At 44.5% G+C, this 26,899-nt stretch overlaps 1 protein-coding gene across 9 annotated transcripts; it reads left to right on the top strand.

The window, feature by feature from the left end:
- Window positions 1-209: 209 nt before the first annotated feature.
- On the top strand, window positions 210-18,121 carry LOC139251233 (zinc finger protein 664-like). 9 transcript variants are annotated; one of them, XM_070873200.1, is made up of 6 exons: window positions 210-417; window positions 6,790-7,599; window positions 7,977-8,065; window positions 9,606-9,719; window positions 12,076-12,164; window positions 16,946-18,121. In XM_070873200.1, exon 6 carries the CDS (start codon window positions 17,295-17,297, stop codon window positions 17,898-17,900), a length of 606 nt encoding a protein of 201 aa, XP_070729301.1. In that variant the 5' UTR covers window positions 210-417; window positions 6,790-7,599; window positions 7,977-8,065; window positions 9,606-9,719; window positions 12,076-12,164; window positions 16,946-17,294; the 3' UTR covers window positions 17,901-18,121. The 9 variants fall into 9 exon arrangements, with proteins under 9 accessions (XP_070729301.1, XP_070729306.1, XP_070729307.1 ...); XM_070873205.1 differs by lacking the exon at window positions 210-417 and adding an exon at window positions 436-669 and having other exon boundaries at window positions 7,977-8,061; XM_070873198.1 differs by lacking the exon at window positions 210-417 and adding an exon at window positions 437-669.
- The last annotated feature ends 8,778 nt before the right edge of the window (window positions 18,122-26,899 follow it).

Raw genomic sequence — 26,899 nt, 5'->3', positions numbered from 1 at the left:
TCTATTGGTTGCGTGAAGCAGATTGCCAGCCACTCCTACCAATAGGAGCCGGCAGCGCCGCAGAGCCCCGCCCACTGTGATGAAGGCGCGCTGGGCAGTTTGGGGGGTCACGTGGTTCCTGAGTTCAAAAATTGCGATGTTCAACCGTTACCAGGAAACGTCACAGCCCTGCCCACATTGCCTGTGACGTCAATGCTGAGGGGCGGCACCACTCCCAATGGGCCGGCGCCGGACTCCAAGCTCACTCAATCCCTCATTCCTGCAGTATTAATAATAACTTTTCTTTATAGAGCGTCTTTAACGTAGTAAAACGTCCCACGGCGCTTCACAGCAGTGTTACAGGACACAACACATACATTTGACACCGAGCCACAAAAGCAGAAATTGCGGCAGGTGACCAAAAGCTGGGTCAAACAGGTAGGTTTTAAGGAGGGTCTGAAAGTAGGAAAGAGGCGGAGAGGTTTAGGGAGGGAGTTCCAGAGCTCGGGGCCCAGGCAGCTGAAGGGCCGGACACCGATGGTGGAGCGATTATAATCGGGGATGGTCAAAAGGACAGAATTTGAGGAGTGCAGACATCTTGTGGGCTGCAACAGATTCCAGAGATCGGGAGGGGCGAGGCCCTGGAGTGATTTGTAAAAAGTGACTTGTGATTAACAACAACTTTTAACAGTGAGTCTTGTTTATTTTGTTTATTTGTACATGGGACGTGCTGGCAACGGAAGAATAACCATAATCTGATAGAATGTTACATTAAGTTTGAAAGTGATTTTGTTAAATCCGAAACTGGGGTCTTAAATTTAAACAAAGCAAACTTTTTAGGTATGAGGGGTGAGTTGGCTAAGATACATTCGGAAATTACATTAAAAGGTATCAAGATAGATAAGCAATGGCTCGCTGTAAAGAATTAATACATAATTTACAATAATTACATTCCTTTTAAGGCACAAAACCCCCACAGGAAAGGTGGTCCAACTGTAGCTAATAAGTGAAGTTAAAGATAGTTTTAGATCGAAGGAAGAAGCTTATAATGTTGCCAAAAAGAGCAGTAAGCCTGGGGATTGGGACCATTTTAGAATTCGGCAAAGGAGGACCAAGAAAGGGAAAATAGAAAATGAGAGTAAACTAGCGAGAGACACAAAAACAGACTGTAAAAGCTTCTGTAGGTATGTTAAGAAGGAAAAATTAGCAAAAGTAAATGTGGGTCCCCTACAGGCTGAGAAATTATAATGGGGAATAAGGAAATGGCAGAGAAATTAAACCAATACTTTGGGTGGAAAATTGTGGTTGTAAGCTTCTTTTGGGTGAACACATCCGACATGAATTTTAAAAAAAATTGCCTGGTGGTCTCAGAGGAACATAGGATTGTGGTCGGAGTCCGAGTTTCATAGTGCAGTGTACAGGACCATGTCTTCCAGGTATGTATTCGTATCCTGGGATCACGTGGGCCTGAACCACCAATGAACATCATTGATAATAATGGGAGCTCCGGTTGTATGAGCTCCCATTGCTTTCAGCAACAACTTTATTTATATACCGCTTTTAACGTAGTAAAATGTCCCAAGGCACTTCAGTGTTATAAGACAAAGCAAATAAATTTGACACCGAGCCACATAAGAAATTACAACAGATGACCAAAGCTAGTCAAAGAGTAGCTTTAAGGGGCATCTTAAAGGGGGAAAGAAATGTCCTTAGGGAGGGAGTCCAGAGCTTCGGGCCCAGGCAGCTGAAGGCACGGCCACCGATGTTGAACAGTTCTAATCAGGAATGCTTAAGAGGGCCAATTTTGAGGAACGCAGACATCACGTGGTATTGTGAGGCTGAAAGAGATTACAGAGATAGGGAGGGGCAAGGCCATGGAGGGATTTGTAAACAAGCATGAGAATTTTGAAATCGAGGCGTTGCTTAACTGGGAGCCAATGTAGGTCAGCGAGCACAGGGGTGATGGGTGATCAGGACTTGGTGCAAGTTAGGACATGGGCTGCCGAGTTTTGAATGACCTCAAATTTACATAAGAACATAAGAAATAGGAGCAAAAGTATGGCCATAGGGCCCCTCGAGCCTGCTCTGCCGTTTAATACGATGATGGACTGAAGTCCACTTCCCTGCCCGCTCCCCATAACCCCCTATTCCATTCTCGGTTAAGAAACTGTCTATCTCTTTTTTAAATTTATTCAATGTCCCAGCTTTCACAGTTGTCTGAGGCAGCGAATTCCACAGATTTACAACCGTCTGAGAGAAGAAATTTCTCCTCATCTCAGTTTTAAATGGGTGGCCCCTTATTCTAAGATTATGCCCCCTAGTTCTAGTCTCCCCCATCAGTGGAAACATTCTCGCTGCATCCTTCTTGTCAAGCCCCCTCATAATCTTACACGTTTCGATAAGATCACCTCTCAATCTTCTGAATTCCAGTGAGTCGAGGCTCAACCTACTCATCATTTCCTCATAAGTCAACCCCCTCATCTCTGGAATCAACCTCGCGAACCTTCTCTGAACAGCCTCCAAAGCAAGTATATCCTTTCATAAATAAGGAAACCAAAACTGTACGCAGTATTCCAGGTGTGGCCTCACCGATACCCTGTATAACTGTAGCAAGACTTCCCTGCTTTTATACTCCATCCCCTTTGCAATAAAGGCCAAGATTCCATTGGCCTTCCTGATTACTTTTGTATTTCATGCACAAGTACCCCCAGGTCTTGCTGTACTGCAGCACTTTGCAATTTTTCTCCATTTATAAAATAACTTGCTCTTTGATTTTTCTTCTGACAAAGTGCATGACTTCACAATTTCCAACATTATACTCCATCTGCCAAATTTTTGCCCACTCACTTAGCCTGTCTATGTCCTTTTGCAGATTTTTTGTGTCTTCCTCACACATTGCTTTTCCTCCCATCTTTGAATCATCAGCAAACTTGGCTACGTTACACTTGGTCCTTTCTTCCAAGTTAATATAGATTGTAAATAGTTGGGGTCCCAGCACTGATCCCTGCGGCACGCCACTGGTTACTGATTGCCAACCAGAGCATTTATCCCGACTCTCTGTTTTCTGTTAGTTAGCCAAGCCTCTATCCATGCTAATATATTACCCCAACCCTGTGAACTTTTATCTTGTGCAGTAATGTTTTATGTGGCACGTTGTCAAATGCCTTCTGGAAGTCCAAATACATCACATCCACTGGTTCCCCTTAATCCACCCTTCTCGTTACATCCTCAAAGAATTTGACAAAGCAAATTTGTCAAACATTACTTCCCCTTCATACATGCAAATATGTTTGATTAACATGAAAATATAAATTGTGTTCACCACCCCACCAGCCTCGCTTTGTCTGTCTGTCTCTCTCTGTCCTCCTAAACTGAGGGACATTTAACAGTGATCTATCCATCCCGTCCTCATCACCCAGAGATGGCTATCGGAGTGAGCGGTGAGAGACAGGCATAGTATCAGTCTTAAACACCCGAACTGTGTCTGCATATTAGGCTCAATACTAGTATCACACATTCATGTATAACATCAGTGGGGAGAGAGAGACACACACATTATCAGTCTTACACTTGGCATCAGTGTCTCCATATTAAGCTCAGTAACATTGCCACACTGTCATGTATAGCACCAGAGAGAGAAACAGTGTCTGACATATCAAGAAAGACTGGATCAACTGAGCTTGTATTCACTGGAGTTCAGAAGAATGAGAGGGGATCTCATAGAAACATTTAAAATTCTGACGGGTTTAGACAGGTGAGATGCAGGAAGAATGTTCCCAATGTTGGGCAAGTCCAGAACCAGGGGTCACAGTCTAAGGATAAGGGTAAGCCATTTAGGACCGAGATGAGGAGAAACTTCTTCACCCAGAGAGTGGTGAACCTGTGGAATTCTCTACCACAGAAAGTTGTTGAGGCCAATTCACTAAATATATTCAAAAAGTAGTTAGATGTAGTCCTTACTACTGGAGGGATCAAGGGGTATGGCGAGAAAGCAGGAATGGGGTACTGAAGTTGCATGTTCATGAACTCATTGAATGGCGGTGCAGGCTCGAAGGGCCAAATGGCCTACTCCTGCACCTATTTTCTATGTTTCTATGTGTTAGTGTTGTACTCAAGTGTGTCCACATCACATGAAATAGCAGGATCCCGCCTTCACAAACAGTACAAGAAAAAGGGGACAGCAACTGAGAGAGGGAGCTGAGAGAGACAGGAGAGATCGAGGCAGGACGGTGAGACACAGAAACATGCACAGTATCAGTTCCAGACTGACCTGTGAAGTCTGCTTTTATCCTGAAAGTCCCCATTGGAGGGACAGAAGTTAAAGTCTCTCACTGATATTGTACTACAGATAGACACATTATTAATCCCACACTGCGGGACAGTGTCAGAGAGAGAGAGAAACAAGGTCCCACATTTAACCCTCGCTTGCCTGTTGTACTCTCTCTAATCTTGCAGCTCAGGGCCGTTCGGTATTACTCTCAGTGACCGAGTGTTTCACTCTGATTAAATTAATCTGGGACTGTTTCTGTCAGATATTAACTCCTGCACAGTCCCAGAAAACACTCCTGCTCTCTCGTCCCTCGGATGTTTCTGCAGGATTGCTTTGTGAGGACAGGCTCATGAATAGAAATACAATGTGCATGGAATGATCCCAAATTGAGCATCTCAAAGGGACTTTAAACATTCTCTGTCCTTTCCCCCCCAGGCCCAGTTCCTTTGCTCATACTCTGATTAAAGTGAATTGGGAAAGTTCACTTTGCTGATTATAGACTGCGCATGCGCGGTTAAGCCCCGCCCACCGTGTCGATTTCCAGTGAGCAGAAGAGCACATGTGCCCTTCCCTCCCCCAGCCCTGCCTGTGAGCACCATTCACTCAGTGAGCGGAAGAAGATGGTTTAAACAGCCGGGAATGGAGACACCGCGGCCCCGGGGTAAGGCAGCGAGCAGCAGCCTCCTTACAGCAGCACATCGCTATAGAAACATAGAAAATAGGTGCAGGAGTAGGCCATTCGGCCCTTCTAGCCTGCACCGCCATTCAATGAGTTCATGGCTGAACATTCAACTTCAGTACCCCATTCCTGCTTTCTCGCCATACCCCTTGATCCCCCCAGTAGTAAGGACCTCATCTAACTCCTTTTTGAATATATTTAGTGAATTGGCCTCAACAACTTTCTGTGGTAGAGAATTCCACAGGTTCACCACTCTCTGGGTGAAGAAGTTCCTCCGCATCTCGGTCCTAAATGGCTTACCCCTTATCCTTAGACTGTGACCTCTGGTTCTGGCCTTCCCCAACATTGGGAACATTCTTCCTGCATCTAACCTGTCGAACCCCGTCAGAATTTTAAATATTTCTATGAGGTCCCCTCTCATTTTTCTGAACTCCAGTGAATACAAGCCCAGTTGATCCAGTCTTTCTTGATAGGTCAGTCCCGCCATCCTGGGAATCAGTCTGGTGAACCTTCGCTGCACTCCCTCAATAGCAAGAATGTCCTTCCTCAGGTTAGGAGACCAAAACTGTACACAATACTCCAGGTGTGGCCTCACCAATGCCCTGTACAACTGTAGCAACACCTCCCTGCCCCTGTACTCAAATCCCCTTGCTATGAAGGCCAACATGCCATTTGCTTTCTTAACCGCCTGCTGCACCTGCATGCCAACCTTCAATGACTGATGCACCATGACACCCAGGTCTCTTTGCACCTCCCCTTTTCCTAATCTGTCACCATTCAGATAATAGTCTGTCTCTCTGTTTTTACCACCAAAGTGGATAACCTCACATTTATCCACATTATACTTCATCTGCCATGCATTTGCCCACTCACCTAACCTATCCAAGTCGCTCTGCAGCCTCACAGCATCCTCCTCGCAGCTCACACTGCCACCCAACTTAGTGTCATCCGCAAATTTAGAGATACTACATTTAATCCCCTCATCTAAATCATTAATGTACAGTGTAAACATCTGGGGCCCCAGCACAGAACCTTGAGGTACCCCACTAGTCAATGCCTGCCATTCTGAAAAGTACCCATTTACTCCTACTCTTTGCTTCCTGTCTGACAACCAGTTCTCAATCCATGTCAGTACACTACCCCCCCCATGTGCTCTAACTTTGCACATCAATCTCTTGTGTGGGACCTTGTCGAACGCCTTCTGAAAGTCCAAATATACCACATCAACTGGTTCTCCCTTATCCACTCTACTGGAAACATCCTCAAAAAATTCCAGAAGATTTGTCAAGCATGATTTCCCTTTCACAAATCCATGCTGACTTGGACCTATCATGTCACCTCTTTCCAAATGCACTGCTATGACATCCTTAATAATTGATTCCATCATTTTACCCACTACCGATGTCAGGCTGACCGGTCTATAATTCCCTGTTTTCTCTCTCCCTCCTTTTTTAAAAAGTGGGGTTACATTGGCTACCCTCCACTCCATAGGAACTGATCCAGAGTCAATGGAATGTTGGAAAATGACTGTCAACGCATCCACTATTTCCAAGGCCACCTCTTAAGTACTCTGGGATGCAGTCCATCAGGCCCTGGGGATTTATCGGCCTTCAATCCCATCAATTTCCCCAACACAATTTCCCGGCTAATAAGGATTTCCCTCAGTTCCTCCTCCTTACTAGACCCCCCGACCCCTTTTATAACCGGAAGGTTGTTCGTGTCCTCCTTCGTGAATACCGAACCAAAGTACTTGTTCAATTGGTCCGCCATTTCTTTGTTCCCCGTTATGACTTCCCCTGATTCTGACTGCAGGGGACCTACGTTTGTCTTTACTAACCTTTTTCTCTTTACATATCTATAGAAACTTTTGCAATCCGTCTTAATGTTCCCTTTGGGAGCGTGTCCGCAGATGGGCTCCGAGATCGGCACTGAGTCCGGGGGAAGTTCAGGGGGAGTCGGGGTCTGTGTGTAACAGGCAGAGTGGAGCAAGAATTGGTCTCAGTGCGTGGAGTGAGTGGAGGAAGGGAGAGGCCATTCTCGGGCTGTGTGTGGACAGCGTGTGTCCCGGAAAAGGGAGACAGAATGGGAAGGATCTGCTGTTGACAATCATTGCATTTTTCTCCCTCCAAACCAGTAGTGAACGTTCCTGCTTTAGTTCCAGTCTCACCATGTTTGTTGTTCGAGACTCCCAAAGCAAGTGCTCTACTCGGAACTCCTTCACGGCAATCGAACCAAAGGTGGGCAGCGGAGACATTACAAGGACACCCTCAAAGCCTCCCTGTTAAAGTGCGACATCCCCACTGACACTTGGGAGGCCCTGGCCCAAGACTGCCCTAAGTGGTGGAAGTGCATCCGGGAGGGCGCTGAGCACCACGAGTCTCATCGCCGAGAGCATTCAGAAATCAAGCGCAGGCAGCGGAAAGAGCGTGCGGCAACGAGTTCCCCCCACCCCCCCCCCCCCCCAAACTCCACTTCCCTCAATGACTATCTGCCCCATCTGTGACAGGGACTCTGGCTCTCGTATTGGACTGTTCAGCAACCAAAGAACTCACTTCAGGAGTGGAAGCAAGTCTTCCTCGATTCCGAGGGACCGCCTGTGATGATCATTGGGCAGTGGAAGCAGAGCCGGACACTGAGGATTTATACAAGGAGCATCTGTTGCAGGCACTGGGTGAGAAATGTGAAGGACACGTTTTAAACAGCGGCTCTTTGTTTTTGGTTGAACGGTTAGTGCCCTGGGAGAGGGGAGTAGCAATCTGAGCTGTGTAAAAGTCCGTGCTCCATTGGGTCGTCCCATTCCTGAAGCGCGGCAGGGGTTGGGTTGTGTCTGGATGTCAGTAAATTGCTGTAAATCTGCCCAACACACTTGGTGTGCGGAAGCTGAGTGCTGCAGTACTGCAGTGGAGTCAGACACTGACACTGTTTGTATCGCTGGCTTCCCTTTGTGAATGTTAATAATGAATATTAATTGAACGATTACATTCATCACTTTAGTCTTTTCTACCTCTCCTATTCTTGAATGATCAGATATTCCTTTTCTTCCTACAGGCAAGGAATTGAAGGAACCGGAACAAATGTGAGGTTTCCACCACCTGAGACATAAGGAACAGTGCAACCAGCTCCTTCTCACACAGTAGGTACGGTACCAATCAGTGTGCGGATACACAGACAGGTTATCCGAAATAAATATGTTTGTGGTGCTGAATGGCTTCCTCCTATTCCTGTGTAACAGGCCTGAGGGGGCTGATGGCCACCTTCTGTTGTTAGTGTAACAGACTGGAGATACTGAGTAACCTTCTCGTGTTCTTAATGTAATAAACACGAAGTTCTTAAAGGCTTGCTCCTATTCATATGTAACAAGCTCTCGGGGCAGAATGACCTTCCCCTGTACCTATGTATCAGGCTAGAATGGAATGGAATAGAATAGCCTCCTTTAGTTCTTATGTAACAGGTTCCAGGGTCTGAATAGCCACTTCTATTCCTGTGTCACAGACTCCAGGGGCTGAATGGCCTCCTCCAGTTCCAATGTAACAAGCTCGAAGGGCTGAATGCCCTTCTCCTGTTCCCATGAAACAGTCCCAAGGGGATGAATGCCCTTGTCCTATTCCTAATGTAACAGACCTGAGGGGCAGAATTGCTTCCTCCGATTGCTTTCCAACTCCAATGGCTGAATGGCCCTCTCCAGTTCCTAATGTAACAGGCTCAAGGAGCAGAATGGCCCTCTCCAGTTCCTATAACATTCTCGGGGGGGTGAATAGCCTCCTCCAGTTCCAACATAACATGCTTGAGGGTCTGAATGGCCTACTCCTGTTCCGATGTGAAAGACTCGAGGTGGCTGAATGGCCTCCTCCTGTTCGAAAGTAAAAGGCTCCAGATGATGAATGGCCTCCTCTATTCATGTGTAACAGTATCCAGTCGATGCATTGCCACCACTAATTCCTTTTCGCAAGGCTGAGGTGCTGAATGCTCACCTCCTGTTTCTATGCAACAAATACAAGGGTCTGAAGGGCATCCTATTCATTTGTAACAGGTTTAAGGGGCTGAATGATGTCCATTTATTCCTGTAAAGCAGACTCCAGGGCTGAATGGCCCACTCCAGTTCCTAATGTAACAGAGTCGAGGGGCAGAATGGCCGACTGTTCCTATGTAATAGGATCCAGGGACTGAATGGACCTCCTCCAGTTCCAGTGTAACACGCTCGAGGGACTAAATGGCCTCCCCCTGTTCCAAATGTAACAGACTCGAGGAACTGAATGGCTTCCTCCTGTTCTGTATGTAACAGGCTCGAAGGAATGATTTGCCTTTTTTTAATTTGTTCACTGGATGTCGGTGTTGCTGGCAAGGCCAGCATTTATTGCCCATCCCTAATTGCCCTGGAGAAGATGGTGGTGAACCACCTTCATCAACGGCTGCAGTCCGTGTGATGATGGTACTCCCACAGTGCTGTTAGGGAGGGAGTTCTGTTCCTCTAACAGGTTCCATGTGCTGAAAGGCCTCCTCAAGTTCCCAGATCCAGGGACTGTTCTTCCCCATTGTTTTTGAAATAGCATCGGGCAGTAAACAGGAGCTCAATGCTTCTTGCCTGCCAGCTCTCTGATCATCGCTCCTTGCGCTGATTATGTTTTATCATCTCGCTCAAACGTCCCAAAATGTTGCTTTCTTTTCCATCACCTCTAGGGTTATTAGCCAAGTTTGCATCAAGCAAATCGTGATCTCACCAGTAACAGCACTTTCCCGACAGTTATCCACGAGGCTGCTTCTGACATTTTCTTCTGTGTAAATGTTAACCACGTAAGTAACTGAAAATCTTAATTTCTACAGCAACAACAAACACTTGCATTTATGACAGATACAGAGTGAATCCCACACTCACTCACTGTACCACTGACTGTCAGATACAGTATGAATCCCACACTCACTGTACCACTGACAGATATGGTTTATATAATGTACTAATAGCTCGTCTCTACTCAAATATTTCTGAATCGCATTCGTCCAATATAATGTGCAAAACTATTTTCTGTTAGAGTCATCTCTGATCTGTAAATTTCACAAATATAGAATAAAACCCACTCTCTCATACCAGAAACTAACAGGTACAGAGGAAACACACACTCGCTTACCCCAGAATGAGAGATGCAGAATGAATCCCACATTCACATTGCACAAACTGACATATAAAGGTTAAAAATCCACACTCAGATATCAGAAACTGACACCCCACACATCTACCACAAACTGACGGTACAGAAAAAAAAACACAATCACATCCCAGAAACTGACAGGTACATATTAATTCCTACACTCACACAGCAGAAACTGACAAGTACAGAATAAAACCCACATTCACAAAGCAGAAACTGACAGGTACAGAATACAATCAACACCCAGATTCCAGAAACTGACAGGTACAGAATTAATCCACACTGAGATACCAGAAAGTGACTGGTACAGATTAAAATTACAGTCACATATCAAAAACTGACAGGTACCGATTCAACCTCATACTCTCATACCGGAATCTGACAGGTACTGAATAAAATCCATACTCCAATCCGAAAAACTGACATACTGGTCAATATCCACTCACATACCAGAAGCTGATGATATAGGTTAAAGTACACACTCACATAACAGAAACTGACAGGTACAGATAAAGATTCGCTTAGATACCAGAAACTGACAGATACAGAATAAAACCTACACTCACATCAAAACTTGACAGGTACAGAATAAATCCCACATTCACAAAGCAGAAACTGACAGGTACTGTATGAAACCCACACCCACGTATCTGAGCAATAATATGCAAGTAAAACCCATACTCGCCAATTGGAAACTGACAGGGAAACACACACACACACAAACCAGAGACTGATGGAACGAGTAGAACAGTTTAGGCACCCTTTCTCCAGTATCAGGCTCACACAATCGTTTTTTCAATGTGGCCCATTTAATTCGTGATAAAAGCAACTTGTGAAACAATCCCATTTTTGCTAATTTAATTTGTGACAAAAAGATGGTCTGAGCATGCACTAAATGCATGCTGCTCCTCCCCTCCACACACAGTGTTTAAACTGACAGGAAGGGCCCATGCGAGCTCCCCTCCTCCAGCTCTGTCGGTGGCTGCTGTTTCCTCTGTGCTGGGCTGATGATCGTTGAACACATCAGGGAGCGGAGATATCCCGGGCCCGAGCAAGGGAGCAAACAGCAGCCTCCTTACAGCAGCTCATCACATTGGGGCTGTGTCCGCAGACGGGCTTTGAGTCGGGGTAAGTTCAGCGGCAGTCGGGGGCTGTCTGTAAGAGGCAGAGTGGAGTAGGAACTAGTTCTGGAACATGGAGTGAGTGGGGGAAGGGAGAGCCCATTCTCGGGCTGTGTGTGTACGGTGTAAGGTAACAGAGAAAGTAAATCACCTCGCTCTTTCAAATCAGTGCTGCTTTCTTTCCCCAAATCAGTAGTGAATGTTCCTGATTCAGTTCCAATCTCACAGTGTCTGTTGTTCTTGGACATTGAACAGTGGAAACACAGTCTGAGAGTGAGGATGTGAGGAGTGTCACAAAGTGCATCTATTGCAGGCACCAGAAGAGGACTGTGATGGGAGACATTTCAAAAATGGGTTATTTTGTTTCGGTGCGTTGAATTCTTCAGAACCATGTTGCTGGTGATCGAGCGATACATTGTCGCCCCCTCAGATACATCAGCATTTGGTAACTGTGACATTCTGTTAATGATACAGGCTGTTAACTCTGTTTCAGTAGACTGAGAACAATTGTTGTATAGCCCAGGTACCTGTGGTTATATTCCAGGAAGAAATTCAGAATTTTACAGGTAGTCCCATGGAAGCAGGAGATATCAACCTGAACTGTGCCAATCGGGTGATCCCATTCATGGACCAGTGCTGGGTTTGGGTTGTGTCTGGATGCTGATAACTTACTTTAGAACCGTCCTATACACCTGGTGTGGTGAATCTGAGTGTCGCTGTACTGCAGTGAGATCAGACAAGGACACTATTTGTATCGCAGATTCCTCTCTCCAGATACTTTACTTTATTAAACACAAACACATGAATTATAACTTTATTTTTATAACTCTCCATTGGCTGTCCATATCATAACTAATAGTGTTTTCCTATTATTATTCTCAGAGCAAAATACTTCACCAAGCCAGAATAAATTTGATCTTTCCTCAACCCGGAACACAAGGAACAGTGCAGGCAGCTCCTTCTCACACACAGTAAGTACATTATCACTCAGAGCGCAGAGACACAGAACTGACCTCAATCATATTGTCATAGGTAGCAGAAGCTGTCAGTCCCACAGTGATCCAAATTTCCAGAATTATATTATGAATCCCACAGTCACTTGGAGCAGTACAATAATGTGTTGTTTCAAAGTCCAATCATATCTCATTGAAAGGCAGATCCAATTTCACTCCCTTACTCACACACACGAACAGATAGACACTGACAGTGTCAATTCACACTCGTGTCTGTACAATGACTCTCAAACCCAACAGCTAACATACAAGAGCAGAGAAACTGAGGTAATGGACTGAATCAAACCTCCTCCTGAGACAGTCATCGATAATCGCAAACTATCATCCGCCTACAGCAGGTGAGACGGAACCAAATCCAACACTCACACAGAGCAAGAATAGCTCAGTACAAGATACTGTCAATTACATAATCAATCCCACACTCTCACACACCACCAGTCTAACAGATACATAATCAATCCCACAGTCACACATCACCAGTCTAACAGATACATAATCAGTCCCACACTCTCACACACCACCAGTCTAACAGATACATAATCAATCCCACACTCTCACACATCACCAGTCTAACAGATACATAATCAGTCCCACACTCTCACACATCACCAGTCTAACAGATACATAATCAATCCCTCACTCTCACACATCACCAGTCTAACAGATACATAATCAATCCCTCACTCTCAAACAGTACCAGAGACTGAGAGAAACAATGATTCATACACTCAGACACATTGAAAAAAAATCACAATCTGTCATTCAATCATTTCCAGTACCTGAGATTGACTGACTGACTGACAGTGAAACCCACACTCCCGTACCAGGCACTTACAGCTACAGACAAATACACACACTCACATACCAGAGACAGATAGTTAGAGAGTGAACTCCACAGTCACGCACCAGAAACTGACAGGTACAGAAAAAAAACACTTTTGCATTCCAGAGACTGATAGATAGAGTAATACCCACACTCACATTCCAGAGACTGATAGATACAGAGTAATACCCACACTCACATTCCAGAGACTGACAAATACAGACTAAAAACCACACTCCTGTAACAGAATCTTACAGGTACTGATTAAAACCCTTACTCAAATATCAGAAACCGATAGATACAGAATGAAACCCACACTCACTTCTCAGAGACGGACAGATACAGAATAAAACACATATCAGAGAGTGACAGAGCAAAATCAACACTCACCTGAAAGTGACTGACTGATTCAATGTCAAACCCACAATACCACAGCTGTACCAGACACTTAAAGGCACAGAATGAAATCAACATTCATATAATAGCAACTGACGGGTACAGAAAACATACACACATTAACATACCAGTGACAGACAAGTAGAATGTCATAACAGAAACTGTGACATATAGAACATAATCCCACTCATAACAGAAACAGACAGGTACAGCTAAAAAGTGCCACACTCACACACAAGAGACTGACAGGTACAGAGTGAAATCCACATTCACACACTTGAATAAAACACACGTTTGCATAACAGAAACTGACAGGAGGAAAACCCACATACACATACCATAGACTGACATTCACAGAATAATACCCACACTCAGATACCATAGACTGATGGATACAGAGTAAACCCCATACTCACACCAAAGACTAATAGATAGAGTGAAGATCACACTCTCATCCCAGAGAATGACCACTGTAGAGTAAAATCCACACACACAAAAAAGTGAGTGACAGATCAAGAATAAAACCTGCACTCACATCCCAGAGAGTAAAAGATAGACAAAAATACACAATCATGTTACCGAGATTGATACATACAGATAATACCCAAATACATATACCAGAAAATGACAGATACAGAGAAAAACCACACTCAAATCTCAGAGACTGACAGATAAAGAATAAAACTCACACACACATCCTCGAGAGTGATAGATACAGACTTAAATATGCACTCCCTTACCAGAAACTGGGAGTTATTGCACTGATTGAACACTTACTCATGTAACACAAGCTGACAGGTACAGTGAAAAACCCCACACTCCCATTCCTGAAACTGACAGGTACAGCGCTAAAACCCACATTCACATCAGAGAAACTGAAAGTTGCAGAATGAAGCCCCACTCAAATACCAGAAACAGACAGATACAGACAAAAGCCCACATTACCTGAAACTGACCGAGTGTAAAACCCACACTCACCTACCAGAGATTGAAATTTACAGATACAATCCACACATACCAGAGACTAAAAGGTAGAGAGTGAAAGCCACACACACACACCAGCAACTGACGGATACAGATCACAACCCACACTCACATATCAAACACTGACAAATAAAGAGTAAAACCGCACTCACAAAGAAAATCAACACTCAAATACCAAAAATTGAAAGTGCCGGAGGAAAACCCACAATCACAGAGTAGAAACAGACATGAACAGAGTAAAATGCACACTCACATTTCAGAAACCGATGGGTACAGAATACAGCTCGCATTCACATAACAGAAACTGACTGGAATAGAGGAATCGCAAACTAACATACCAGAGACTGACGAGTAGAGTGAAATCCACACACACACACCAAAAACTGTTACATACAGAGTAAAATTCACACTCATATACCAGAGAATGAAAGATACAGAATGAAACCCACACTCACTTACCAGTAATTGACAGGTACAGAGTGAAAACCTCTCTTCCAGACCATAAACTTACAGGTATAAAGGAAAAGCCACACTCGCTAACCGGAGACTAACAGATACAGAATAAATACTACACTCACTGGTGGGCGTAGTCTATAGGCCCCCTAACAGTAGCTACACTATTGGATGGAGTATAAATTAAGAAATAATGGAGGCTTGTAAAAAAGGAACAGGAATAATCATGGGCAATTTTAATCTTCATATTGTTTGAACAAATCAAATTGGCCAAGGTAGCCTTGAGGAAGAATTCATAGTGTGTATCCGGGATAATTTCCTTGAACAGTACTTTGCGGAACCAACCAGGGAGCAGGCTATCTTAGATCTGGTACTGTGTAATGAGAACATAAGAAATAGGAGCACTCCATTTGGCCCCTCGAGCCTGCTCTGCCATTTAGTAAGAACGTGGCTGGTCCGATCATGGACTCACCTCCACTTCCCTGTCCACTCCCCATAATCCTTTATTCCCTTAACGCTCAAAAGTCTGTCTATTTTCACCTTAAGTATATTTAATGGCCCAGCCGCCACTGCTCTCTGGGACAGAGAATTCCACAGATTTACAACCACCTGAGAGAATAAATTTCTCTCATCTCAGTTTTAAATGGGTGACCCCTTATTCTGAAACTACATCCCCTAGTTCTAGTTTCCCCCTATGAGTGGAAATATCCTCATTGCATCTACCTTGTCGAGCCCCCTCATTATCTTTTATGTTTCAATAAGACCGCCTCTCATTCTTCTGAATTCCAATGAGTATAGGCCCAACCTACTCAACCTATCTTCATAATCAACCCCCTCATCTCCGGAATCAACCTAGTGAACCTGCTCTGAACTGCCTCCAATGCAAGTATATCCTTCCTTAAATACAGAGGTTAAAACTGTATGCAATACTCTAGGTGTGACCTCACCAATACCCTGTACAGTTGTAGCAGGACTTCTCTGCTTTTATACTTCAACCCCCTTGCAATAAAGGTCAACATTCCATTTGCCTTCCTGATTACTTGCTGTACCTGCATACTAACTTTTTGTGTTTCATGCACAAGTACCCCCAGGTCCCTCTACACTGCAGCACTTTGCAATTTTTCTCCATTTAAATAATAATTTGCTTTTTTATTTTTTCTGCCAAAGTTGACAACCTCACATTTTCCCATATTATATTCGGGACGGACTCCACTTGGAATGTACTGGAGCTAGGGTCCTGGCGAACCGAATAACTGAGGCTGCAGAGAGAGCTTTAACTAATCAGTCGGGGGGAGGGGGTGGGGGCAGGGCACGGCGGGGGCAGGGTTCAGGTGAGCAGAAACCTAAAAGCTTAAAGGACAAGGTGAAGGCAATAGAGCAGGCTAGCCTTGAGGGAAACGAGAACCAAAGCGTGACGGGAAGGGACAGAATCTATAAACATAAGAGTGTATCCGGAAACTGGAGCCGTAGCAGGAGCAAAACCATGCTGACTCTGCTTGACTGAATTATGCTTTTCCAAATGTCCTGCAACAGATGTTAGGCGAACTGGTCTTGTGACACTGTTGTGAAGCGCCTTGGGACATTGTACTATATTAAAGCTGCTAAATAAATAAAAATTATTATTAACAAAAGGAAAGCTGCAGGTTTGTGCGTCACCATCACGATTCATCGAGGCGTAGAGTGCATGGATGGCCATCTTTGCAGAGCAACAAAGTGTGGGCGTGGCTACAGGGTCCTACTGAACCCAGCCAGAGTCAGCACCTTCAAGGGAGGAGAGGGGAACCAGTGAGTGTAGAACTAAACCCAGCCAGAGTCCGTACCTTCAGGGGAAGTTAGGGGAACCAGTGAGTGTAGAACTGAACCTAGACAAAGTAGATGGTGAAAACTGGGAGCGGAGGACATGTTGTTTCAGACGTGCGATGTGTTTGAATTTCAGGACAGGGAGGACAGACAGTGTATGGGACAGGGATTTACAGCTTTGGAGGAACGAGAGAGGAAAGAATGTTCCATGGAATCTAGAATTGTCTGTTCTGAGTTTGTGTCTGGTACTTGCAGTCATGATTTTTGTAAACTCCTTTTGCAGGGTATAAGAAGGGCAGGATTTGCAGATGGGAAAATCAAACCAAACAGCACGTCAAGATCTGACAGAATAACACGATTCCTCCGGACCTGAATGTCATCGGCCTTTGACTGTGGAAGGAGAAATGTTTGCCTGTTCTGTCTGTGGGAAAAGATTTCAAACATCACTGTGAGTGGAAAAGCACCGAGACACACACACACCTGAGTGAGAGTGTTCCAGTGCAATGCCTGTTGAAAGAGTTTTAACCAGTTACACAGCCTGAAAAAACATCACACCATTCACAGCGGGGAGAAACTGTACACGTGTTGTGTGTGGACGAGGCTTCAACTGATCATCCAACCTGCAGAGACACATGGACACCCGCACCATGGAGAAACTGTGGGAATGTGGGGACTGTGGGAAGAGATTTAATTACCCATCAGAGCTGGAAAAACATCGGCGCAGTCACACTGCGAAGAGGCTGTTCATCTGCTCCGTGTGTGGGGATCGATTCACTCAGTCAAGCCACCTGATGGGACACCAGCGAATTCACACCGGGGAGAGGCCGTACACTTGCACCGTGTGTGGGGAGGGATTCACTTGTTATTCCAACCTTCTAACTCGCCAGCGAGTTCACACTGGGAACAGGCTGTTCACCTGCTCTGAATGTGGGGAGGAATTCACTTGTTCATCCAATCTTCTAACTCACCAGCGAGTTCACTCTGGGAAAAGGCCGGTCACCTGCTCCGTGTGTGGGGAGGGATTCGCTCGGTCATCCCATCTGCTGACACACCAGCGAGTTCACACTAGGGAGAAGCCGTTCACCTGCTCTGAGTGTGGGAAGGGATTCACTGAGTCATCCCAGCTGCTGATACACCAGCGAGTTCACACTGGGGAAAGGCCGTTCACCTGCTCCATGTGTGGGAAGGGATACGTTCGGTCATCCAACCTGGTAAGACATCAGCGAGTTCACAAGTGACTGCAGGGTTTGGATTCTGCTGTTACCCCAGACTGAATCGTGTCCATTCTGACAGTTGGGGTTTCTTTCTGCTGATAGTGATTTCCCCCTCTAACTGGACTGGAGTTTAATATTCTGGATATTTGACCAATTAATCAACGGGAAAAGGTTCAGATAAAAATAATTCTAATTTGTGTTTACATCCATACATAACTCTTTAAAGGGATTCTTCAAATACTGAAAGCTGCATCAAATGGAGCTAAATGTTGTTAACAATTGATAATAAAATGAATTGAATCTGCAGGTTGATTTTGGATTTCTCTGGGAGGGAGCCGGACGTGATGTGCCTTGAAATACCGCCGGTATCCAGTAGATGATGCGGTCCCTCCTATTAACTCCAACTGAGAGGAGCGTGACTGCCCCCTAGAGCAGGAGGAATAAGGGCAGCTCAGGGTCAGGCACTAAAAATACTGCACCCCACAGGGACATCACTCAGTGCCCCCTCCCTGGGGCAGCTCAGGGTCAGACACTGAAAATACTGCACCCCACAGGAACATCACTCAGTGCCCCCTCCCTGGGGCAGCTCAGGGTCAGACACTGAAAATACTGCATCCCACAGGGACATCACACACTGTCCCCAGCCTGAAGCAGCTCGGGGTCACACACTGAAAATACTGCATCTCACAGGGACATCACACACTGCCCCCTCCCTGGGGCAGATCAGAGGCAGAACATGGAATGGAAAGGGGAGGTTCCAGTTGTTGTGGACCATGTAGGAACCAATGACCTAGGTAGTACTAGGAATGAGGTTCTGCTGAAAGAGATGGAGGTATTGGGATTCAAATGAAAAAGCTGAACCTCAAAGGTAATAATCTCTGGATTGTTACCTGAGCCCCACACCAATTGTTACAGGGATAAGCAGATTAGAACAGTAAATGCATGGCTCAAAGAGTGGTGTGGGAGGCAGGGGTTTTTCTTTACAGGCACTGGCACCAGCACTGGGCAAAGAGGGAGCTGTTCCCTTGCCATGGGTTCCACTTGAGCTGGGCAGGAACCAGTGTCCTGGCGAATCGAATAACTAGGGCAGTAAACAGGGCTTTAAACTATTGAAGGCTGGGTGGCGAGATCCAGGAAAGTACAGCACGGTTTAGATAGAGAGAAAAAGCAACAAGAGACATGTCAAGGCTCTAGAGCAGAGTTTTGGGTAAAAATAAGCAGAGTGGGTGAGGAAGGGATAGAGAGAGTAACAAAGGTAATAGGGCATTACTGACTAAGGAAAAATAGAAAAAAGCCAAAGCTAAAGGCACTATATCTGAGCGCATGAAGTATTCGCAAGAAAATAGATGAATTAATAGCGCAGATAGAAATTAATAGGTTTAATCTGATAACCATTATGGAGCTGTGGTTGCAAAGTGACCACGGTTGAGAACTAAATATTCCGGGATACATAACTTTTAGAAGAGATAGCAAAATTGAAAAGGAGAAGTGGTAGCCCTAATAATAAAGGATGGGATAAAGAATACTGTCTTAGCTCGGAAAATCAAGAAATAGGATCAGTTTGGGTGTGGCTTAGAAACAGCAAGGGCAGAAAACATTGGTGGGAGTTGTTTATAGGCCCCCAAACCATAGTGGTAATGTAAGGCACTGTATAAATCAGGAAATTAGAGGTGCATGAAACAAAGGTAATACAATAATTATGGGGGACTTTAATCTGCATATAGACTGGGCAAACCAAATTTGCAGTAATAGTGTGGAGGACGAATTAATGGAAGGTATACAAGATGGTTTTCTAGATCAGTATTTTGAGGAACCAATGAGGGAACAGGCTATTTTTGATCTAGTAGTGTGCAATAAGAAAGGGTTAATTAATAATGTAGGAAAGTGGCCCTTGGGGAAGAGTAGCCATAACATGATAACATTTTGCATTAAATTTGAAAGTGATTTAGTTAAACAAAGGAAACTGTGTAGGTATGAGGGGAGAGTTGGCTAAGTAGATTGGGAAACTATATCAAAAGGTATGATGGTAGAAAAGGAATGGCTAGCATTTAAAGAATTAAGTTATAATTTACAACAAACATACATTCATTTAAGGTACAAAAACCCCACAGGAATAGTTATCCAACCGTGGCCAACAAGAGAAGTTAAATATAGTATTAAATGAAAGTAAGATGCTTATAATGTTGCCAAAAAGAGCAGTAAGCCTGGGAAGATTTTAGAATTCAGCAAAGGAGGACCAAGAAATTGATAAAGAAACGGAAACTAGAATATGAGAGTAAACTATCGAGAGACAAAATAACAGACTGCAAAAGCTTCTATAAGTATGTGAAAAGGAAAATATTAGCAAAAGTAAATGTGGGTCCCCTACAGGCTGAGACAGGAGAAATTATAATGGGGAACAAGGAAATGGTAGAGAAATTAAATGCACACTTTGTGTCTGTCTTAATGGAAGAAAGCACAAAAAATTTGCCAGCACTACTGGAGAACCCAGGGTCCAGTGAGAATGAAGAACTGAAAGAAATTAGTATTAGTAAAGAAAAATGGTCTGGAGAAAATAATGAGACTGAAAGCCAATAAATCATTTGGACCTGATGGCCCACATCCGAGGGTATTGAAAAAGTTAGCTATAGAAATAGTGGATGCATTGGTTATCACCTTCCAAAATTCCATAGATTCTACAATGGTTCCCGTGGTTTGGAAGGTGGCAAATGTAACTGGACTATTTAAGAAAGGAGGGAGAAAGAAAACAGGGAACTACAAAGCAGTTAGCCTGACTTCAGTAGTAGGGAAAATGCTCAATTCTATTATAAGGATGTGGTAACAGGCACTCAGAGAAAAATAATAAGATTGGGCAGAGTCAACACTGCTTTATGAAAGGGAAATTATGTTTGACAAATCTGTTGAGACTTTTTTGAGGTTGTAACTAGCAGAATATTTAAGGAGGAATCAGTGGATGTGGTGTATTTAGATTTTCAGAAGGCATTCGATAAGGTGTCACACGAGGTTATTGAACAAAATTAGGACTCAAGGGATTGGGGGTTAATATACTAGCATGGATTGAGGATTGGTTAATGGACAGAAAACAGAGTAGGAATAAACGGTTAATTTTCAGGTTGGCAGGCTGTAACTGGTCGGGTACTCCAAGGATGGTGCTTGGGCCTCAGCTATTCACAATATATATCAGTGATTTGGATGAGGGGGCCAAATGTTATACAGTTGGACGTCTCTGGTCCGGCATCCTTGGGACCTGACCGGTGCCGGATCAGAGCATTTTCCGGTACTCGGGAGGTCAGCTGCTGACAGCGACCCGGACATGTTCTGTGCATGCATGGGGAGAGAAATGGCGGGGAGGGGAGAGAAGCTGCGAGACAGGGAGAGAGCTCAGCCACGGAGCCGAGAGAGAGACAGAACCACCACCCACGCCGGGACTGATGCTGGACCAAGGATGTTTCCAGACGAAAGAGACCCAGACTGGAGAGTACAACCTGTATATCTACATTTGCTAATGATACAAAGCTAGGTGGGAATACAATTTGTGAGGAGGGTACAAAGAGGCTTCAAGGGGATGTCGACAGGCTAAGTTAGTGGGCAAGAACATGACAAATGGAATATAGTGGAGAAATATGAAGATATCCAGTTTGGTAGGAAAAATAGAAAAGCAGAGTATTTTTTAAAAGGAGAGGGACCTGGGTACAAAAATCACAAATTTAACATCAATTAACAAGCAATCAATTAACAAGCAATCAATTAAGAGAGCAAATTGTATGTTGGCTTTTATTACAAGATGATTAAAGTATAAGAGGAAAGGCTTCTTACTGCAGTTATATAGGGCCCTGGTGAGACCACACCTGGAGTATTGTGTACAGTTTTGATCTCTTTACCTAAAGACGGATATACTTACCATAGAAGGGGTGCAATGAAGGTTCATCAGACTGTTTCTGGGATGGGAGTGATTGTCCTATTAGAGATTGAGTAGACTAGGCCTACATTCTCTACAGTTTAGAAGAATGAGAGGTGATTGCATTGAAACCAGCAAAATTCTTACAGGGTTTGATAGGATAATTGCAGGAAGGATGTTTCCCCAGGCTAGGGAGTCTAGAACCAGGTGTCTTAGTCTCAGAACAAGGGGTCAGCAATTTAGGACTGAGGTGAGGAGAAATTTCTTTGCTCAGAAGGTGGTGAATCTTTGGAATATTCTCTCTGAGGGCTGTGGATGTTCAGAAGTTATGTATATTCAAGACAGACATCAATATATTTTTGGATATTAAGGGAATCGAGGGATATGGGGATAGTGCAGAAAAATGAAGTTGAGGTAGAAGATCAGCCATGATCTCATTGAAGGCTCAAGGGGTCAAAGGGCCTACTCCTGTTCCTATTTATTATCTTATGATGACAGTAAGTAACAGGATAGGTAAAGCCAAACTGCAGGTGTACAGATACAACCCAGGGGTCAGTCTGCCCAGTGGCCAGAGGACACAGCAGGTTTACAGGTACAAACCCAGGGTCAGTCCGCCCAGTGACCAGAGGACACAGCACGTGTATGGGTAAAAACCCAGGGTCAGTCCGCCCAGTGACCAGAGGACACAGCTGGACATCACGAATTATCCATTCTGCCATCGACATCAGCATTGTGTTGGATCAATTGCTAAAAATGGTTCCTCATTGGTTATCTGCCAGAAATGGAAAACAAAAGCTATACCTGGTTATGAAATAGTCTGTGACTGATTCTGTGGTGAAGTGCAGATCTCCACCCCCATTATATAAGGAGAGCTCGAAGTGATGTAACCGAGTACTTTGAACCTCATTGATGCCACAATAGAAACAGTCTAATTTATAGAGTGCCAAAATGTGCAAGGAATAAGATCTGGCTATTTCTGTTTCTGTGTTTTCCATCTCTCCTGTCACCTCTCCTCGACACCTCTGCCCCCTTCTCCCTCTCTATCTGTGTGTCTCTTCCTTTGTTTTTTGTTCCTTTTTCTGATCAGCCAGCTCTCTCTGACAGTCATCCACTTTCTACCCATCTGTCCCTCTCTACCTTTTCTCCTTTCTCTCTATGGTCTCTCCCTGGCACGTGGCCCCTATTTCTCTAACAGCCATACCAGGCCACAATCCCTCAAAAAGGCAATGTCAGGGTGGTGAGGGATCTTCCAAAAGAAACATAAGCAGGAGTAGGCCATTTGGCCCCTGGAGTCTGCTCCACCATTCAATATGATCATGGCTGATCTGATCTTGGGCTCAGCTCCACTTCCCTACCCGCCCCCCATAACCTTTTACTCCTTTATTGCTCAAAAATCTGTCTATCTCCACCTTAAATATATTCAATGACCCAGCCTCCATAGGTCTCTGGTTCAGAGAATTCCACAGATTTACAACCCTCAGAGAAGAAATTTCTCCACATCTCAGTTTTAAATGGGCAGCCCCTTATTCTCAGACTATGTCCCCTAGTTTTAGTTTCCTCTATAAATGTAAATATCCTCTCTGCATCCACCTTGTCAAGCCCCTCACTATCTTATAAGTTTCAATAAGATCACCTCTCATTCTTCTGAACTCCAATGTGTATAGGCCCAACCTACTCAACCTATCATCATAAGTCCGCCCCCTCATCTCTGGAATCGACCTAGTTAACCTTCTCTGAACAGCCTTCAATGCCAAGTATATCCTTCCTTAAATACGGAGACCAAAACTGTACAGAGTGCTCCAGGTGTGGCCTCACCAATACCCTGTATAGTTGTAGCATGACTTCTCTGCTTTTATACTCTATCCCTCTTGAAATAAAGGCCAACATTCCATTTGCCTTCCTGATTACTTGCTCTACCTGTATACTAACTTTTTGTGTTTCATGCACAAGGACTCCCAGGTCTCTGTACTGCAGCACTTTGCAATTTTTCTCAGTTTAAATTATAATTGCTTTTCTATTATTTCTGCCAAAGTGGATAACCTCACATTTTCCTACTTTATACTCCAGCTGCCAAATTTTTGCCCACTCACTTAGCCTGTCTATATCACTTTGCAGATTTTTTGTGTCCTCCTCACAATTTGCTTTCCCACCCATCTTTGTATCATCAGCAAACTTGGCTACATTACACTCTGTCCCTTCATCCAAGTCATTAATATAGATTGTAAATAGTTGAGGACCCAGCACCGATCCCTGCAGAACACCACGAGTCACTGTTTGCCAATCCTCTATCCATGCTAATTATATTACCCCCAACCCCGTGAGCTTTTATCTTGTGCAGTAACTTTTTATGTGGCACCTTATCGAATACCTTCTGGAAATCTAAATACACCACATCCACTGATTCTCCCTTATCCACCCTGCTCGTTACATCCTCAAAGAACTCCAGCAAATTTGTCAAACATGATTACCTTTGCCATGCTCCTCCTTTGCTGTATGGGAAATCGGGGATGCTTCCAGTGTCCCTGACTACGATGTGTGCAGGAAGTATGTCCAGCTGCAGCTCCTGACAGACCGCATTGCGGCACTGGAGCTGCGCATGGATTCACTCTGGAGCATCCGCGATGCTGAGGATGTCATGAATAGCATGTTGAGTGAGTTGGTCACACCGCAGGTAAATGTTACACAGGCAGATAGGAAATGGGTGACCAGCTGGAAGAGCAGTGGAAGGAAGGTAGGTAGTGCAGGGATCCCCTGCGGTCATCCCCCTCCAAAACAGATATACCGTTTTGGGTACTGTTGGGGGAGATGGGAGGCTCATCAGGGGAAGGCAGCAGCAGCCAAGTTCATGGCACCATGGGTGGCTATGCTGCACAGGAGGGCAAGAAAAAGAGTGGGAGAGCTATAGTGGTAGGGGAATAGATAGGTGTTTCTGCGGCCACAATCGAGACTCCAGGATGGTTTGTTGCCTCCTTGGTGCAAGGGTCAAAGATGTCTTGGAGCGGCTGCAGGGCATTCTGGAGGGGGAGGGTGAACAGCCAGTTGTCGTGGTGCATATAGGTACCAACGATATAGGTAAAAAACGGGATGAGGTCCTACAAGCTGAATTTAGGGAGCTAGGAGTTAAATTTTAAAAGTAGGACCTCGAAGGTAGTAATCTCAGGATTGCTACCGGTGCCACGTGCTAGTCAGAGTAGGAATTACAGGATAGTTAAGATGAATACGTGGCTTGAGAAATGGTGCAAGAGGGAGTGATTCAAATTCCTGGGACATTAGAACTGGTTCTGGGGGAGGTGGAACCAGTGCAAACCGGACGGTCTGCACCTGGGCAGGACCGGGACTAATGTCCTAGGGGGAGTGTTTGCTCGGGCTGTTGGGGAGGGTTTAAACTAATATGTTAGAGGGATGGCAATCTATGCAGGAAGACAGAGGGGAGTAAAATGGGGGCAGAACCAAAAGGTAGAAAGGAGATAAGGAAAAGTGGAGGGCAGAGAAATCAACGGCAAAAATCAAAAAGGGCCACATTACAACATAATTCTAAAAGGACAAAGAGTGTTTTTAAAAAAAACAAGCCTGAATGCTCTGTGTCTCAATGTGAGGAGCATTCGTAATAAGGTGGCTGAATTAACTGCGCAGATGGCTGTTAACGGACATGATGTAATTGGAATTACGGAGACGAGGCTCCAGGGTGACCAAGGCTGGGAACTCAACATCCAGGGGTATTCAATATTCAGGAAGGATAGACAGAAAGGAAAAGGAGGTGGGGTAGCGTTGCTGGTTAAAGAGGAGATTAACACAATAGTAAGGAAGGACATTAGCTTGGATGATGTGGAATCTGTATGGGTAGAGCTGTGGAACGCCAAAGGGCAGAAAACGCTAGTGGGAGTTGTGAACAGTCTACCAAACAGTAGTAATGAGGTTGGGGATGGCATCAAACAGGTAATTTGGGATGTGTGCAATAAAGCTACAGCAGTTATCATGGGTGGCTTTAATCTACATATAGATTGGGCTAACCAAACTGATAGCAATACGGTGGAGGAGGATTTCCTGGAGTGTATAAGGGATGGTTTTCTAGACGAATATGTCAAAGAAACAACTGGAGAGCTGGCCATCCTGGACTGGGTGTTGTGTAATGAGAGAGGATTAATTAGCAATCTTGTTGTGCAAGGTCCCTTGGGGAAGAGTCACCATAATATGGTAGAATTCTTCATTAAGATGGAGAGTGACACAGTTAATTCAGAGACTAGGATCCTGAAGTTAAGGAAAGGTAACTTCGATGGTATGAGACGTGAATTGGCTAGGATAGACTGGCGAATGATACTTAAAGGGTTAATGGCGGATGGCAGTGGCAGACATTTAAAGATCACATGGATGAACTTCAATAATTGTACATCTCTGTCTGGCGTAAAAATAAAACGGGGAAGGTGGTTCAACCGTGGCTAACAAGGGAAATTAGGGATAGTGTTAAATCCAAGGGATAGGCATATAAATTGGCCAGAAAAAGTAGCAATCCTGAGGACTGGGAGAAATTTAGAATTCATTATAGGCAGACAAAGGGTTTAATTAGGAGGGGGAAATTAGAGTATAGGAGTAAGCTTGCAGGGAACATAAAAACTGACTGCAAAAGCTTCCATAGATATTTGAAGAGAAAAAGATTAGCCCCTTGCAGTCAGAATCAGATAAATTTACAATGGGGAACAAAGAAATGGCAGACCAATTGAACAAATACTTTGGTTCTGTCTTCATTAACAAAGACACAAATAACCTTCCGGAAATACTAGGGGACCGAGGGTCTAGCGAGAAGGAGGAACTGAAGGAAATCTTTATTAGTCAGGAAATTGTGTTCGGAAAATTGATGGGATTGAAGGCTGATAAATCCTCTCGCTATGAAGGCCAACATACCATTTGCCTTCTTCACCGCCTGCTGAACCTGCATGCCTACTTTCAATAACTGATGAACCATGACACCCAGGTCTCATTGCACCTCCTCTTTTCCTAATCTGTCACCATTCAGATAATATTCTGCCTTCCTGTTTTTGCCACCAAAGTGGGTAACCTCACATTTATCCACATTATACTGTATCCGCCATGCATTTGCCCACTCACCTAACCTGTCCAAGTCACCCTG

The sequence above is a fragment of the Pristiophorus japonicus genome, unplaced genomic scaffold (assembly GCF_044704955.1).
Source record: "Pristiophorus japonicus isolate sPriJap1 unplaced genomic scaffold, sPriJap1.hap1 HAP1_SCAFFOLD_425, whole genome shotgun sequence".
Lineage (NCBI taxonomy): Eukaryota > Metazoa > Chordata > Chondrichthyes > Pristiophoridae > Pristiophorus > Pristiophorus japonicus.
The sequence above is the reverse complement of the archived record's forward strand: the minus strand, read 5'-3'. Positions and strand labels throughout refer to the sequence as shown.